General features: G+C 48.0%; 2 protein-coding genes across 5 annotated transcripts in view; both read left to right on the top strand.

Annotated features, from left to right (window-relative positions):
* The window catches only part of St3gal3 (ST3 beta-galactoside alpha-2,3-sialyltransferase 3), a 208338-nt gene extending 199196 nt beyond the window's left edge, over nucleotides 1–9142 (top strand). For all 3 annotated transcript variants that reach the window (XM_051188605.1, XM_051188604.1, XM_051188603.1), the window contains one exon: nucleotides 8165–9142. In XM_051188605.1, the coding sequence (XP_051044562.1) occupies nucleotides 8165–8254 (90 nt within the window). In that variant the 3' untranslated portion in view covers nucleotides 8255–9142. The remainder of the gene's footprint in view (nucleotides 1–8164) is intronic.
* Nucleotides 9143–11119: 1977 nt separating this feature from the next.
* On the top strand, nucleotides 11120–14394 carry Artn (artemin). 2 transcript variants are annotated; one of them, XM_051188602.1, is made up of 4 exons: nucleotides 11120–11525; nucleotides 13145–13272; nucleotides 13571–13713; nucleotides 13797–14394. In XM_051188602.1, the coding sequence occupies exons 2-4, from the start codon at nucleotides 13213–13215 to the stop codon at nucleotides 14188–14190; spliced, it is 597 nt and encodes a 198-aa protein (XP_051044559.1). In that variant the 5' UTR covers nucleotides 11120–11525; nucleotides 13145–13212; the 3' UTR covers nucleotides 14191–14394. The 2 variants fall into 2 exon arrangements, with proteins under 2 accessions (XP_051044559.1, XP_051044558.1); XM_051188601.1 differs by having other exon boundaries at nucleotides 11122–11525; nucleotides 13571–13709.
* The last annotated feature ends 3788 nt before the right edge of the window (nucleotides 14395–18182 follow it).

Raw genomic sequence — 18182 nt, 5'->3', positions numbered from 1 at the left:
AGGCTATAGGGCTGGAGAAAAATGGATCAGCAGTTGGATACATATGGCTTTGTTCCCAGCACACATACACACATAGCATATATATGAATACTGGTGTGGCATACACACACACACACACACACACACACAAAATTTAAAAAAAAAAAATTGAGATACACTTTCTTTATGTACTCCCACCTGTCCTAGAACTCACTCTGTTCAAGTGACCAGGCTGGCCTTGAACTCAGAGATCCACCTGCCTCTGCCTCGGGAGTGCTGGGATTAAAGGCATGTACCATCATGCCCAGCCTAAAAAAAAAAAACAAAACAAAACAAAACAAAACAAAACATAAATCTTTAAAAAAAAAAAATCTTAGTTAAAAGAAAAAGATCAGAGGAGACGCTGCTGAAAATGTGGTCTGCAGTAGATGGACAGTCTGATCACGTCCTGCCTCAGCCCACAAGGGGCTTCCAATTTACCTGCATGAAAGGACGGGTTAGGAAAGAGCGCCAAGTGGAGCAGTGCCTGGTCTCGGAGCTATATCCAGGACAAACTTCCATGCCTTCTCTTTCCTTTTCCCGAGATTTACTTTTACTTATGTGTATGTATGTGTGTATGTGAATATGCACACATGAGTGCAAGCTTCCACCAAGGCCAGAATAGGGTGTCAGGTCTCCTAGAGATGAAGTTACAGGTGGCTGGGAGCCGCTAACAACCATTGCTAGGAATTGAACCCATGTCCTCCCCAGGAACAGTTAGGAGTTTCTTCACCACTTCTCCAGCCCCATTAGGGGAGCAACCGGTCAAGCATCTTCATAAGCATAGGCTGGTGGAATATACAGAGCTCTCAGGTTCTAGTTATCAGTATATGACTAAGACTTTCCTGTTTCCTGGCATGCTTGCCACCCCAGTGACTACTGGGAAACCGCTCTTAGATACAGCATTATGGGCATAAATTCAGCAGCTCTAAAAGATAAGGACTGTTTTGATATCACACCTCAAAAAGTTAATAATGTCTTCATATTGTGGAATATCTGGTTTTCTACTGACGTGTTAACCCTCATTGACTCCTAGTGAGTGCTTGTGAAACTGACACATCCATTGGTTACTTCTGCGGAAGGGAGTGGAAGATGTGGGATAAACAGTTTTCTGAATGCCTATGTTTGCTTGAATCCTCCCTCATCCTGCCGCCATTCTTCTGAGCCTGTTTGTCAGTGTTGTTTTGCTTTGCCTTGTTAATTTTTGTCTGGGAAAATGGCTGAGAGGATAAGAGCCCCTGCTGCACAAGCATGAGGACCTGAGGTCAAATCCCAAGGAGTCAGAATGTCAGCCATCAGGCATGGACCATCACCTGTCTCCTAAGGTTGTCAGATTGAGCAGCGAGTGCCTTTGCCAGCCCCACCCAGCCTATTCATCTCTCCTCTGGAAATCTACTATTCCTTCAGTAGACTCCCGAGTTCCAACACAGTTACATCAAACAGAGACTGCAAGTCTAACTGTAGCCTAAATGGGAAAGAGATTCCCCTCCACCACTGCCTTGTCTGGGATCTTCCAAGGACAGTGTTGTCTTCACATCTAAAATACTTGCTCTTTGGTTTCTAGAGCTCTTCCTAATAGCCACTCCTTACTGTCTCTAGAGCCTCCATCATTTTCCTGGGGTACAATTTTGAAAAGCTCAAGACTCTTCTGTGCAGTTTGATTCTTTCCCAAGGTAAAAGTCATGCAAATTCTAAGCAACCATGGAAAGATAGTTCAGCAGTCTCTAGCAGTCCCTCTTATTCCCCTATAAAGGGCCTCATCTCTTCGGTCTTTTTGTGATTGTTTGAAAACTGCAAAAGATGCACCCCAAGAATTCCCGGCATTCCTCTGTCCTTGAGGCAGAAGAGGGCATCATCTCCATCTTTTTGCCAGAAATGAGGGAGAGTAATGAAAAAGAGCAACAAGTTTTCTTCCCCATTGCTTACAAACAAACGCTTTTTATTCTCTAGTAATTTTCCTGACCTGGGTCTAATGTCAAGACTCCTTAGTTGAAAGGTCCCACAAGGATGAAAGCCATTTTGACGGAGTTCCTTCTATGAGACCAGTCCTTGTATTTGACATTTCCCTTTGATTTGTAGCAGACTACATGTCATCAGCTCATTCAAAATTTCAGCCTTAACATCCCATTGAATGTGAAAGGTGGTAAGATCAGGATAGACAGCCAGGGAGAGGTCTGTAACGTGTACGGTTTTTCTGCCTGCCGCCTCTGGTCTTGTCCTGCCGCCGCGCCAGCCCCAAATAATACACAGAGACTCTGTATTTGATACAATGCTGTTGGCCCTGTTACTTGTTTCTTATCGGCTAGCTCTGCCTTAATTATTAACCCATTTCTGCTGATCTATGTATTTCTCTTACCGGGGAGCCGGTGGCATACTGCTCTCTTCAGACTCTCCATCTTGACTCCTCCTTCCTCCTTCCTATTTCCTCCTTGTCTCCTAGTCCCTCCTATCTTCCTTTCCTATTGGCCAACAGTTCTTTATTATTAACCAGTATGAGAAACATATATACATAATGGCATCTCCCATCATCTCCTCTTTTCTGTTTAAATAAAAAGAAGTGTTTTAACCTTAACATAGCAAAATATATAACACATCAGTTATCAAATAAGAATCACAGCTAACAATATTTATTCCATTAACATTTAGCAAGACTAAAAGAAACTATTCTATCATCTATCCTAAATTTGTGAATCTAAAGTCCTATATGTAACTTATCTTTAACCCTGACTAAGGAAAACTATAACCATAACTATTTGTCTTCAACTCCCTCAAAGACCACAGAAGGATAGTATATAAACTCTAGAAATGACAGAAACAACTCACTGCCTGGTCACCCGAAGTTCTTTTTGTAATCTTCCATCTTCAGCCCATAGGCCATAATGTGTCTAGCTGACTCTTCAGCAAAGCAGGAAACTTTAAACTGTCTTTTTGTATTGGCAGTTTGACAGTCACTTTTCTCTGTGTCCTGCATACTGTCTCGCAGACTCTTCCATGAAGCAGGAACTCTGTAGCAATGTCCATCTTGAATCAGCAGTCACTTTTCTGTGGGTCCTGCATGTCCAGTTTATACAGCATAAAGTCAAACAGTCCAGACTAGAGCAGTATCTTGTCCAAATGGCTAGTCTTGCCGTATTGGAAGTAAACTCCATAACGTGTTTCTTTAATGTCCACCTTCCTTTTTGACGCAGGTGATGTTACCAGGAGCATTTATATCTCATTGTCAAGTAAAACCCTAAATCATTTTAAATGCCATATTCTGTAGGTCTTTGAAAGGTTTGAAGAATGCTTATTCATCTCAAATACATCTCTGTATATCTAGAAAACTTAACTAACTTAACTATATCTGACTATCATAGATACTATCTATAATCTGTATTGAATTATACATTACATTTCTAAACAATACTTAAACAAGAGGAGAAATATATATATCACAAAATTGACCTTAAATTGTATCAATAAATGAAAATCCATTCCAAAACAAAGTATTCATATCTATACTATAATTCCCTTTTTACCTTTAAAAGGATATTTGTTGTGATCATTAACCATTTATAACCAACCCATTTAAATGAAAACAAACATTTATAAACAATATTTGGGAAGTGGGGCGTTGTTCTTTCCAAACTACTTCCTGCTGATAGGGGATGCTGTCATGGGGGATCCTGAGAAGACGCAGAAATCTTGGCTGTAGTCTGCAAGGTTGCTTTGTCCAAGCTGTTTTGAATGTTGGATCACCAGCGACTCTGTTTCAGGGGGCCTGGCTTGATCAAACCACCTTTGTCTGGAAGGAATCCACAGCTTTTCATTTTCTGTGGAAACAAAAATAGAAATCCTTTTCCCCAGTAACTTGTCCTTGAACTTAAATGTTGGAGTCAAAGCATTTTTAAAATATATAAATTGAATTAATGCAGCAGCATTTCCTTTATCAGTTGTTATTTTCTCAGCAGGCAAACAATGAAGAGACAACACAATAGCATACAGTAACCAGATTCTCTCTCTGAGCTTTTCATCTTTACATGCCTTTATTATTACTCTGTTTATTTTACTTTTATTTTTTTATTTTTTGACATAGGGTTTCACTGTGTAACTCTTATCTGTCCTGGAATTTACTCTGCATACCAGGTTTACTTTGCAAATCACAGAGATCTGCTTGCCTCTGTCTCCTGAGTGCTGGGATTAAAGGCGTGTGCTACAACACCCAGTTCCTCTTTGTCTCTTTAAAACCATTTTTTTTCATGTCTACATATATTTTAAAACATACTGTAAACCTTTAGAGGTTTTTCTTAATATGAATCTGTCTTTACTGTAAATCTTTATCTTCATCTGGCCACAAGTCTTTTATCTGGTAAACAACAACATTGCTAAAATGAAAGTCATAGCTGTGTCAGCCGAGGTTTACCAAAGATGGTGGCGGGTACTTTTACCGCCAGCACGGAAAGCTGTGCTCACCGCCTTGGTCTGCGCTGCCACCCAGAAAGCATGCTGCCGGCTTGGAGATGTGGTCACTGCCATTGCCATCTCTCATACACACCAATAAATTGTTAGCAGAGTTATTTAAAAGCTGTGCGGTTTTTTGCCGTTTATGCTGAGTCAAGGAATCTTCCCTTAAAGGAGTCGCGCAAATATCTGTTTGTCTTTAGCAAAACAGAATTCAACTGAGAAAAATGCTGCAGCAAGAAACCTTGCTTGTCTCTGTTCTTTTGTTTCTAAAACCCTTTTTTAAGCTTTTGTTAAATTTTAAGTGGAAGTTCTTAATAGCCACGTGGGCGCCATCTGTAACGAGTACTGTTTCATGGTTTTCAACTTCTAAGTCAAGGAAGAAGTTCTTAAGAGAATTCAAAGTCAATTTGTTTGGAATTTCTGTTTTGTATTCATAAAACCTGTGGGCTCTCCAGGCTGTGGTGGTGCATGCCTTTAATCCCAGCACTTGGGAGGCAGAGGCAGGCAGATCTCTGTGAGTTCAAGACAAGACTTGTCTACAGAGCTAGTTTCAGGACAACCAGGGCTACACAGAGAAACCCTGTCTTGGGGCAGGGGAAGTGAGGGGGTAGGGGACTCTACAAATATTTATATTTATATTTGTAATTGCATTATTTGTATTAACTAATGACAAAAATAAAATCTTTACTTCTGGGAGCTGGAAAGAGGACTTAGGGGTTAAGAGCACTTAACTGCTCTTCCAGAGGACCTGGGTTTAGTTTCTAGAATGTAGCTCACAATTGTCTGTAACTCCAGTTCCAGGGGATCATGGCCTCACGCAGACATATATGCAGGCAAAACACTAATGCACTGTCTTACTTAGGGTTTCTATCACTATGAAGAGATACCATGACCATAGCAACTCTTGTAAAGGAAAAAAATTAACTGGAGCTGGCTTACAGTTTAGAGGTTTAGTTTATTATCACCATGGTGGGACATGGCAGCATGCAGGCAGACATGGTGCTGGAGAAGGAACTGAGAGTTCTACATCTTGATCCAAAGACAACAGAAAGTGAAGTAAGTACCACACTGGCATGGCTTGAGCATAGGAGACCTCAAAGCCCACCTCCACAGTGACACACTCCTTCCAACAAAGCCACACCTACCCCAACAAAGCCATACCTCCTAATAGTGCTATTCCCTGTGGGAGTTTTTTCTTTTTCCAAATCACCACAGCAGATAAAATAAGAATAAATACATCATTTAAAATAAAACAAAAGGCTGGAGATTGAGCTCAGAGGTTAAGAGTGCTGGCTGCTCTTCCAGAAGTCCTGAGTTCAATTCCCAGCAACCACATGGTGGCTCACAACCTTCTATAATGAGATCTGGTGCCCTCTTATGGCCTGCAGACAGAACACTGTATACATAATAAATAAATCTTTAAAAAATAAAATAAAATGGGTTGGGGATTTAATTCAGTGGCACTAAGTTGGGTCCTTAGCTGGGGGTGAAGGAAATTGGCAGGTGGTAGTGGCAAATGCCTTTAATCCCAGCACTCCAGAGATAGAAGCAAGAGGATGTCTGTGAGTTAGAGGCCAGCCTAGTCTACAGAGCTGGTTCCAGGACAGCCAGGGCTGTTACACAGAGAAATCCTGTCTTGAAAAACCAAATAAATAAATAAATCTAGGAAGAAGTCAAGCTTGGTTGCACAAGTACCAGACATGAGGGCCATTGGGGTTTGCTGAGAGCCAGCTTAGCTCCAGGATCAGTGAGAATAAGATGGCGATTGGTAGACCAGGATAGCCATATCATCCTCTCCCCTCTACAAGCATGTGCACACAGGACAGAAAGAAATTCAATCTAATGTTACGGAGTTCCTACTCTATGTCTAACCATCCCTGTCCATAGAAAGAAGATTGAATCTTCAGAGCATGGATATGAGTCTCCGTCCAGGGGTCGGAGACAGGGAGAGCAACTTGCAGAGGCAACAGTAGAGTGGGATAACAAAAGCCTAGGCCTGTGTTTTTCTAGGAGTTTGAGGGGAAAAATGCTGAGGGAGACTGGTCTACCTCCAAGCACTGTGCTATGGATTGTGGGTGGGGAACCATCACCACTTGGGTGTGTACAGGCTTCAGGGCAGCCAGGGTTGTGGTTCACATCAGAGGCTTCAAGGAAGCCAAAGAGCAGAGGAGTACAGAACTCTGGTTGATGACTCTGAGTTTTAGATTACAGAGATTTGGAAAGTTGGAGAGTATTGTAGGAATCACACTAAGGCTGGACAGCCTCTCGTTCTTCATTCCAGGTAACAATGGCTATGAGTACAGACATGGGGTGGCCCAGTGCTGACATGCAGCAGAAGCTAGCTGGGTATAAGCCATGAGGCTACTGATACTCATCACGTCGTTCATTCAGTCAAGCCTTTTCCTTCTTTGAGAGGCTTAGTCATCAAAGCTTCCTGGGGAGACTTCTGAGAATCAGAAGGAATCCAATCCCATAAGCCCTGGAAGGTGGTATCTTCTAACTTACTAAGGATGCAGTCTTAAGTACATAGCACTTTTTTGTTTATTTTATTTGTTAAGACAGGGAGAAGTCAAGTATGGTGGGGAAGTTCTGCTAGTCATTGAGTGCCAGCCCAGTAGAATGGTCTTGGGGTTTCAAGGCTAGCGTGAGACACTGCTTCAAACAATACAGCAGATGGGTATAGTGAATCAACCTATAATCCAGCACAGGGGAAGCTGGGGTACAAAGATCATGAGTTTGAGACCAGCCTAGGCTACATACTGAGTTTCAGGCCAGCACAAGCTGCTAAGTGAGACCCAGTCTCAAAAACCCATGGCAGGTGAGTTAGAGGCACTAGCTTTACACGCCCGATGACCTGAGTTCAGTCCCTGGAACCCACTGCCAAAAGTCATCGTTTGACCTCCACTTACACACTTTGGGATGCCCAGGCCCACACTCAAAGACACACACATCATATACACATACACACTCACACATAGTAATAATACATTAAAAACAGGGTTTCTTGACGGGAGTTTATCTGTGTAGCCCTGGCTGTCCTGGAACATGTTCTGTAAACCAGGGTGGCCTCAAACTCAGAGATCCGCCCGCCTCTGCCTCCCAAGTGCTTAAAGGTGTGTGCCACCAACACTGGTCATAAATAGGTAGAATTTTAATGTTTGATTCAGACAAAGATGACATTTTTAAAAGAAAGGTGAGGTGAGCTCCTCAGGCTCCCTGGTCCCTGTGCCAGGGAGGAAGGCTTTCATTAACTGCCTAAGGCCTGGAGAATGGATTGCATCTGAGAAGCAGCCCATGCCCCTTGCTTTGCAGTCCAGTGACTCACCTCCTTGCCCTCAGGGTGTCTAGAACCTGCTTGCTGCCAAGGAGCTGTGGGCTGCTGTCTGAGGGAATGAGATTCTGAGCACTGAGAGGCCAAGACTTGGAAGAAGCCAGGGGCAGACTTCCTCTGGGGTGATGGTGGGGGTGCCAGGCTTGCTTGCTGGGGAAAGAGTTGTAGCATTCATTACCAGATTATTGTGGCCTTGTAGGGAGACATACGACAAATGTGTGCCTAAATATTCCCAGTCACCGAGTTTCGGGGCGGGGGGGGGGGCGCGGGGGAGTGACTGGAAGTGGGCACCAGCCCAGGATTAAGCAAAGCTATGTCCCAGCACTCCTCTGGACTGCCCACTTCATAACATCTCCATCTCTCTCCTCCTAGTCCTGGACACACAACATCCAGCGGGAAAAAGAGTTTCTACGGAAGCTGGTGAAAGCACGCGTCATCACTGACTTAAGCAGTGGCATCTGAATGGCCAGCACTCTAGAGGCTCACACCAGGAACGAGCAGCTGCCACCTGCACAGGAGTCTTCCGACCCAGAGAAGGACAGTGCCAAGGGGCCCGAGGGCCAGTGAGGCCTTGGCAAGGCAACCAGAGTTGTGCCTGTTCCAGGCCAGCAACAGAGACCAGCACTCTGCCTCGCAGCCTGGGTCCGTGAAGCCAGAGGGCCAGGAGGCCAGTGGCTGTGACCAGCAGGCCCAGCATGCAGGAGGTGGGACATTTGGGAGCAAGAGTGCTGCCAGAATCATTTCTCCAATCAGTGTTTGGTGTATTATCATTTCGTGAATTTGGGTGCAGGGAGGGGAGGGATAATTTATTTTTAAATAAGATGTCACATTTGGTCCACTTGCTGTGCAGAAAGAGGTCCACTAGAGGGCCCACCAGGCAGTGGTACCAGTGAGCTCCCTGAAGGATGGAAGTGTCAGACCATGCTTCAGGGCCACAGGGGGTTGGGTAGCATCTCATGTCCACCATCTCCAGCTCATGATACACTTTGGCCTTCCTTGGGGGGAGATGGAGTACTCCCTCTCACCAGCCCCCAGTGTCCCACAGGGGAACCCCAGAGCCATCCCTTTAAAGCCTACAGGACAGCTCTTGGACAAGAGCAGAGAGAATTCAGAAGGCCGGGCCCAGCTTCAGGGGAATGGCTCCTCTCCATAGCTGTCCCTGATCCGTGGGAGCGGTGCTCCTTCCTGGACTGACCAACTGTCAGATGGTCTGGGTTTCTTGATGAGACTGCCAGCTCCCTGGGTCCTACCCAGGACCAGAGGGAAGTGAGGATCAAGGACCTTGCCCAGGCTGCAGCAGCTGTCCCAGGCAGCCCTCCTGGAAGCAATAAAGCTCTCCCTGAATCTGGCCTCCTGTTTTTCTCTCTAACTTTTCTGGAAGAAACAGAATCATGGGGCCTTAACAACAGAACTGAGCTCAGGGGTCTTCTCTCCAGCCCACAGACTCCTGGGTTCTTTTCACTTTCCATTCAGTGGTAGGAAGTTGGAGGCCTGCAGTTCAGTAGGAAAGAGTGCTTACGGCTCTACAGAGCACCCAGGTGCAGTTCCCAGCACTCATGGTCACCTGTAACTCCAGTTCTTCTGACCTCCAAGGTTCCTGTAGTATACATACACTCAAGCACACAAACATGCAAAATAAATAAGGACCAGCAAAAGAGAAGCCCACAGAGGACAGTGAAACTCACAGACCTCCATTCCTGTCATCCATGGCTCCACTTTGAAGTGGGCATGGCCCATTCCCCATTAACACTCACCCCCTTCTCAACAGAAAACAGGAAAGCCCCCAGCCCTGCCCTAGGCACCTCTGGAAACTTTAGAAAGAGCACCCATGCCCCATTTCACCCCCCCAGAGCTCTGGAATCTGATCCCTCTTGAAGCAACCCCAGGCAGTCTGAGAAAGCTCGAATGTACACCCTGACATGCAGTCATGGAGTTTACTTCTTCCAGACACTGGCCTCTATGGCAGTAAGTGAGACAGCTGTCCCCTTACCTCTCCTGTCTCAACCAATCCTAGACATACCTTGACCCTCCCACTGGTAAGCCTCCTAACTACAGAGAGACCTGGCCATTCTAAGAACTACAGTGCTCCCATACATAGCCTAAGTTCCATGGCTGTCAGTATTAGCCCTGGCTAAAAAAGACCACTTCAGCAGCCAGTTATATGAGAAAAGAGAACAAGCTGTTGGGAGCATCCTCCCATAGCGTGCAGTCCTGTGGAGTCTGGGGACAATCCTCACAGGCTATGCAGTTGGACTAAATCCTCAAGCACTGCACAAAACTGCTCTCTCCAAACCCGTGGTTAACCCTGGCTGTGTACCAGAATCACAGGTAAAGGAAACACCGAAATTTGCACCTGACCACCCCAGGATTCTGATTGAGATCTGGGATGGGGCCCAGATGTAGGTCGTTCTTAAAGGTCAACAGGGGCGCTGATACATAGCCAGGGTGCATCCAGTCCACAGTCATTTCCTGGGTACTCTTCCTCACTCTCAGCATCTCAGTGTATTGGCCAGAAAATACCAAATTGCCATCACTAGCCCAACTGCCTTCTCTTTGCTGCTGGCTACAAATTCAACTGCCTTCAGGGTATTTCCAGTAGGAGAGTCCACAGACCCCTCTAGTTCAACATACTCAACGCTGAATTCATGTCCCACCGCCGCCCCATACCTGAACCTCCCCCCAGGAATGTCAGTTCCTAGAATCCATCCTTGTCCTTGTGTCCGTTTTACCACCCCACTTTGTCCAATCAGGCAGGCAAAAAGGGATGTTAGAGATTGGGTCCCTGCAGCACCTCGCTCCCCACAACTCTGCTCAGGATTCATCTTTTTGTCTCCAGCAGCCTGCACCCCTCTTCTGTCATGCTTGTCTCAAAACCACACTCTCCCCAGTGCAATCATTCTACGAAAATGCTTGTCTGACCACTCAGACCTGGTCAGTGGTCCCTAGCATCTTTGCGATGAGCTTTAGACTAGTTAGTAAGACTTTTCCAATCACAGCCATCAACCAACCTGCAGACACCCGTCAAATTGCCTTATCGCATCTCAAAACCCAGCTCAATACCCTGGCTCTCGGATTCATTACCCCTGTCCCCCCCCCCACACACACTACTATTTCTTCATTAAGACAGTGTACATGAGTTCCTTTGAGCTATGAGACCCTGAAATTGAGCAAAGCCCTGCCGCTCCGAGGCAGCTGGACTTTCTGGGAGTCCCAGAGCCACTAGTTGACGCTGCAGGGCAGCTAGCCAGCACCCCTAAGTCTGCACAACCCAAGCTGGAGCTCTCCTCCAAGCTGCCCCTCCTTCGCCGCCCTCCCTAGCTTTCTCCCGCCCTCGGCCAGGCCTCCCAGTTCCCTACTTTGCGTGTCTACCAACTTCGAATTCCCAGTTTGAGCGCCTCGCTGCCGCCCGCGATCTCTACTCTGCCTCCTGGGGTCTTCTCCCAATGTCTAGCCCCCACCTAAGGGGACCTAGCCGAGCCAGTGGGGACTGGATCTGAAGGGTGGAGCGGCCAGGTGAGCCCTGAAAGGTGGGGCGGGGCGGGGGCGCTCTGGGCCCCACCCCGGGATCTGGTGACGCCGGGGCTGGAATTTGACACCGGACGGCGGCGGGCAGGAGGCTGCTGAGGGATGGAGTTGGGCTCGGCCCCCAGATGCGGCCCGCGGGCTCTGCCAGCAACAAGTCCCTCGGGCCCCAGCCTTCGCTGCGACTGGGGCTCGGAGCCCTGCACCCGAGGTAAGCCAGCCTTCTTGCCCATCCCCTGATGGACGTTCCTAGGGCAGAAGAAGGGCCAGAAAGGTCTTCTCCCTCCCCCTTTTTCTCAGTGTCTCTCTTCTGGGCTCTCAGCGCAGCTGCCCCTCCCAGCCCCTCCAGTCCCTCTTGTCGCTAGGCTGTTGGACTGTGTTGGCCCTCTTGGCTGGCTGTAATATGAAGCTTCCGCTGCCGCCACAGGGCACAGACCGGCTGCCAAGGCCCCACTTTTGGCTAAAAGAGGCGCTGCCAGGTGCACAACTTTGGGCATGATCCGTGTGAGCTTCGGGGGAAAGTCCAGCACTTGTCCCAGGAAAGGTGCCTAGAAGGACTCGTGCAGGACCCCCTTGGTGAGTATAGGGCTGGTGGATATGGATGGCAAGAGCTGAAGGACCAAATATCTCAGATGGCAAGGAAAAAGACTAGTCTGAGCTGCCCTCCAGGGACTTACTCCTGGGCTCCCTCTAGCGCAGATACCCCTAAGGCTGCCTTGTCTGACTTTCCCTCCATCTGAGAGAATAGTCACTAGCCTGGTCTCTAGGATCTGAATCTAGTTAGCCAACAGGTACACAAAACAGCCTGGAGCACTACTTCCTAGATAAAGACCTAGGAAGAATGTATCGTCGTGGATGACGACGATGTCCCTATGTATTCTGTGTGCTAGCAGAAGGATGGAGGGTAACATATGGGACCCAAGAGGAGACTAGTTAACGAGGACTCTTAAAGGTTCTGGTGGCTCATGAAGATGTGGTTTTCAGTAAAGCCGGCTGGGGTCAGGAAGAATGGTTCACTGGGGAAACTCATAGGAGCAAGGCTAGGGTGCCAGATCCACAGAAGGCTGATGGTCCAGATGGCCAGCTCTCAGTGGTTCAGCCCTCTGAGACCAGGCTGGTGTAGAGACTGGCTGGTCCTCCTGGGAATGGCTCAGAACTGAACGTACAGAGGATGTGGGAAAGCCGCCCCCCCTTAAGTTCGCAGGCTTGGCAAATTCTGCCCCCTGGTGGCCACAGGAAACCACGGTCCAGACATGTTTTCCAGAAAGCCCATCACTCCCGGGATAATAAATAGGCCAGCTCTTGGGGGACATCTGTGGGCCTAAAAGAGAACTCAGGTGACTCTGGGTCCAGAACAGAGACTGCAGAAGGCCTAGGCTTCCAGTCACCAGACAACTCAGAGTGACCACCTGGCACTGTAATTCTCCAGGGCTCTGCTTCCTCCTCTGGGGGCGTTGGAACAAATACTGAGTAATCGCTAAGGGTATCCAGTTACTACTTTCTCCAGCCACCCTGGTACCTTCAGCCCTGAAGTACAGAGCAGGAGGGTCCTAGAAGACAGGGCCACAGCTGCGTGAGTCTCCCCCTGTGACCTTAGACAATTTGAGCTCAGCTGAGCCTCGTTTGCCAATCTGGAAAAGTGAGGCTAGGACCTCGTGGAATTGTGAAGGCGGAAAAAAAAAAAGCAAAGCACCTATCTCAGAGTAGGTTCTCCATACAGCCACTGCTACTGGGCTGACTCCAGCTAGCTAAGCTCCAGGGTAGCTTTGAGAAGCTGAAGTGGAAGGACGAATAGCCAAAAAGATAACTAGCCCCTTTTTCAATATGCAGCTGCCTCCAAAAAGTGGGTGGGGACACAGGCCCACGAAGGCTGATGGGAGCTCCTGGTGTTGACAGAGATGGAACTAGGACTTGGAGACCCTACTGCATTGCCCCACTGCCTCCGGCCTAGGTGGCAGGTGAGTCATTCATTCCCTTGCATTTCCCAGCTGACTTTAACTGTGAAAAAAGAGAGTAGAACATAGTCTGGGGCAGGGATCAGATATGAAGCGGCAAATACCGAGAGGGAGGAGCCAGTCATAGGAGGAAAAAAGGAACAGGATTTCTCTGGATGGTGAGTGCCCTCAGGTGGTTCTGGGCTCCCAGAAGCAGCAGATGTCTGTTAAACCTAAGCCCTTCCCTACACTAGCCACCCAACTAGGAACACGATTGGAGTGATCTCTGTTCCTTTCTGAGTCTCCTTTTTTCTCTGTGCAGCCAGCCTTGTGGCCAACCCTAGCTGCTCTTGCCCTGCTGAGCAGCGTCACAGAAGCCTCCCTGGACCCCATGTCCCGCAGCCCCGACACTCGCCATGGTCCCTCGCCGGTCCTGGCGCCCCCAACCGGCCACCTGCCTGGTAGGTGAGAGCGCGACAGGGCGGGGCAGGGGCGAAGCTAGCCCTAGACCCTCCCCCATCCCCGAAAGTGACTAAGTCTCATTCCAGGGGGACGCACTGCGCATTTGTGCAGCGAAAGAGCCCTGCCACCACCGCCACAGTCTCCCCAGCCTGCACCCCCACCGCCAGGTCCCGCGCTCCAGTCTCCTCCCGCTGCGCTCCGTGGGGTACGCGCAGCGCGTGTAGGGACCCGAAGCAGCCGTGCGCGGGCCACAGATGTGCGCGGCTGTCGCCTGCGTTCGCAACTGGTGCCGGTGAGCGCGCTTGGCCTAGGTCACAGCTCCGACGAGCTGGTACGTTTCCGCTTCTGCAGCGGCTCGTGCCGCCTAGCACGCTCGCCGCACGACCTCAGCCTGGCCAGTCTACTGGGCGCCGGGGCCCTGCGATCGCCCCCTGGGTCCCGGCCAATCAGCCAGCCCTGCTGCCGGCCCACTCGCTATGAAGCTGTCTCCTTCATGGACGTGAACAGCACCTGGAGGACCGTGGACCACCTTTCTGCCACTGCCTGCGGCTGTCTGGGCTGAGGATGCTCTCCAAGCCATTGCACACTGGACCTTTACCCATGTGTCGCCCTGCCTGGAACAATCCCACCTGGCCACTAGCCAGGAACCTCAGCCTGAAATTGAGGCTGCCCAGCTCAGGCCCCAGGCTGATGAGTGACAGACATGGAGCAGAAGAGATGACCAAGTTCCACTGACCAAGCTCCAAGGCACTCATGGATCCCAGCTCTACAGATGCCAGAAACCTCAGCGAAGGATAACTCCTCTGGGAGAATCCAGAAATGGTCCCAGGCCCTGGGGAATGAATTTTGAAGAGATAGCTTTGTAGTCACTTTGCTGGAAGACCCTGTGCTGAAGCCAGCCTTGTGTTCACTTGTGGAAGCCGAAGCCCTATTTATTATTTCTAAATTATTTATATTTACCTTCCTGGTCTGTCAGATCTTTTCCTGGACATAGGGGATGGGTAGAAGAGGCTGGATGAAGATGTGCCCCCACCTCTCCACATTTCACACTGACTCGACAATCACAGTGTTGACCTGGGTCACCTACTTGTCCCTTGGGTGGCTCTGAGATGGGAGGCACAGATGGGTGACTAATTTGAACAGTACTCAGCACTTGGGGCCTAGGTTACCTATGGAAAAATAAACCATATAGCCTTCTGTGGAGAAAGGCTACCCTGTGACCGCTGGCATTTTTGAGGCCCCTGCTTAGCAGGTAAAGTCACAGAAAACCATGCTCTGTCCCACCATTGATGTCGGTGTCTTACCGTGCAAGGACCTGTCTTGAAGGCTCCCTGAGAGGTGTACATGCTGCTTTCACTCACAGGTAGTCAACCCCTGAAGTGGCCTAGGGTAAGAGAACATCGGAAGGGCTAAGGAAGGGCTAAGGATGGGAGTAGTCAGGCTCCAGATGTAACTCCCTAGGTAGGGTGCTTGCCTGGTGTGCTCAAAGCCCTTGATTTGGTTTCCAGCACCACATAAACAGGGTGGAGTGGCACATGCCTGTCATGCCAGCACTCAAGAGGCAGAAGCAGAAGGATCAAATAATCAAGGGCACCCTCTACTACATACTGTATTCCAGGCTAGCCTGGGCGACATGACTGTCTCAAAAGGGAAAACAAAGATAGAGAAGTGAGAAACATAATCTCTGCCCTTAATCTCTACCCAGGAAAGACAGACAATAAATAAGGGTGACATATGTAAGCATTTAAGTTCAATATGGCTAATGATATGAAAAACAACGGAAAGCTAAAAGGGACACATTTTCTCCCAGTAAGAAAGTCAGTATTGTCCCTGGCCTTTCACTCTGTCCCCAGGCCTTTCAGGTCCTCTCTAAAAGGTCAATACAAGCATCTGAGCTTTTCTGTCTGGCTTTGAAACAGTGTTTGAAATCAGCTGTGACTGCATTCTTGTAATCCAGCACTTGAGGTATGGAGGCAGGAAGATAAACTCAAGTTCATTTTCATCTACACAGCAAGTTCCAGTCCATCTCGGGCTACATGAGAACTTGTCTGAAAGAGGAAAACAAAGAAGAGAGGAAGGAAAACTGCTTCCCTGGTCCTGGGCATTTATACTGAAGAGGCCAGTGTGATCTTTCTTCTTTAAAACAAGACAGGACACTTTTTATTTATGTGTGGATGGGCATGCCTGTGTGTGTGGAGGCCAGAGGTCCTCAACCTGTGTCTTCCTTCCTCAGCTGTTTTTTGCCTTAACTTTTGAGACATAGTCTCTCTTTGAATCCTAAGCTGGCCAATTTGGCTGGCCAGAAAACCCAGGGGTCCTCCTGTTCCTACCTCCCCAGCTCTGGAATTACAGGCATGTAATTTTTTTTTTAAAACAAAAAAAAATTGTAATTGAATTTTGTTTATCTTATTTGTGTGTATGTGTGGGTGAATGTGCACACATGTAGAGGTCAGGGAACAACTTATAGGAGTCAGCTCCCTGCTTTACTGTGGGGTCATGGTTCATTAGGCTTGGTGGCAGGTGCCTTTACTCATGGAGCCATCTGGCTCAGCCTCGGCACTGGGCTTTAATGTGCTGATGGCCAAATTCAGATCCCCACTCCTGTGTTTGTACCAAAGCACTTTAGCAACTGACTAGCTCCTGGACCTCCATTTGGCAAAGGTGCTATGTCTAAGGGATTATGTTATAACAAAGGGATTGCTGGGAAGCAGAGGCACACTTGTCTGGAGCAGAGCAAGATGGCCTGAGTGGGAGAGGTGTGACAGCCTCTAGCAAACAGAGCCCACCCCCCAAAAAATGCTGCTACCAAAAAACCATGCTTGATTCTGTTCTTTTGTGTTTTGAATCACTTTTTAGGCTTTTGTCAGGTTTTACGTGGAAATTCTTGCCAAATGTTTGGGCACCACTTGTGTCCCCTAAGGAACACCTCAAACCTTCCTTTAGGTTTATTTCATCTGGAATGTACAGTTCTTGGTCGTCATTGTCCCCCCACCCCACCTGCATGCATATGTGCATGTGTGTGTGTTATCTGCTCTGGCAGATAGCCCTTGTCATCGACTCTCAGCCAAGGAGTCTTAACTTATCCCTGCCCTTAGATCTCTGTGGTGTAGCGTCTGGGAACTGACTGGGTTCTCATCTTGAAAAGGAGGGTTTGGGGCAGAGGTAGGTGGATCTCTGTGAGTTCGAGGCCATCCTGGCCTACAAAACAAGTGCCAGGACAGGCTCCAAAGTACACAGAGAAACCCTGTCTCAAAAAACCAAAAAATGAAAGAAAGAAAGGAAGAAAGAAAAGGATTGGAAAGAAAGTTGAGAGAAAAGATTTAAGAGACTGTGTCCCATGATTGTACCTTTGTTATTCTCAAAATGGTCCCACCCTACCTTGGAAGTAGAGCCTTCTGAAAAGACCCTGTGAAAGTTATGGGCTGAAAAATTACTGATATGCAAATCCAGGCAATATGCTTGGAGGGGGGCAGGGACATCTTCTGAAGCTCATTTAGAGGTCCCATGGAGTCCTTGGCCCCATGTGATGCTCTATTCTTGGTACCTCCTGTAGCTGGATGGATTCCTCTGAATGTACTGAGGCTCCAGTATCAGGGCTTTGTCAATTATTTACAATACACGCCACACTTTAACCTTTCTCTGTTTCACATCTCCTCCTCTGTATTTATACTGACTTTATATTATAAAGTCACATTATAAAGAGAACTGATGTTAGAGCTATGGAGTATAGGGGTGGGGTATCTGCTCTGACTTTGCCTTCTCTAAAAGAGACTTTCCTGAAGTCTCAGGGACCTCAATGACTACTTCCTAGAAAATTTACCTTGACTGGACCCCTCACTCTCCTGTCTCCTCCCACTACTCCAGCTGTGGCCCTGGGGCTCTGAAACTAAACCCATCACCCAGGCATTATCTTCACTCAGGGTTTCAGTTCCCACCCCTATGCTAACAGTGCTCACATTTTATCCTAGCCCCTTCTGCGTCCTAAGCCTATGATCTAATGATTATCCATGCACCTTCAAACTTCACAGACCTCCCTGATGTCTTCGGCTCTGCTCTCCATCCTTGTTCATGCTCTGGCACTTCACATTGGCAGCCATCCCTCCTTCCAGCTTCCCAACAACTACAGTATTCCCTCTGCAGAAACCTCTACCTGATGACACAAGAAATTCTTGACTCTTTGAGCTTATCCACCGATCCTAAAAGCAGAGCTGCTGCTTCTGTTGACTGTTCCCTGAGACTCTCGCTGAAGACACTATGCCCTCTGGATTGTAGGACATAGAGGATTAAATAAAGCTTCCTCCCGGACTGCTGGAAGAGAATCAACAGTCTTCCTTAGTTGTGAGCCTCACATTCTGCACTACTGACCTGTCAGGCAAGATGTATCCATTAGTGAACTAATGGCAAACCTGAGGTGGGGGTAACCACTTGCTTCCTGATTGAACTTGAGGTTCCCTGCACAAACGGGAATTCAT

This window comes from Phodopus roborovskii, unplaced genomic scaffold (assembly GCF_943737965.1).
Source record: "Phodopus roborovskii unplaced genomic scaffold, PHOROB, whole genome shotgun sequence".
Lineage (NCBI taxonomy): Eukaryota > Metazoa > Chordata > Mammalia > Rodentia > Cricetidae > Phodopus > Phodopus roborovskii.
This window is presented reverse-complemented; position numbering and strand designations above follow the sequence as displayed.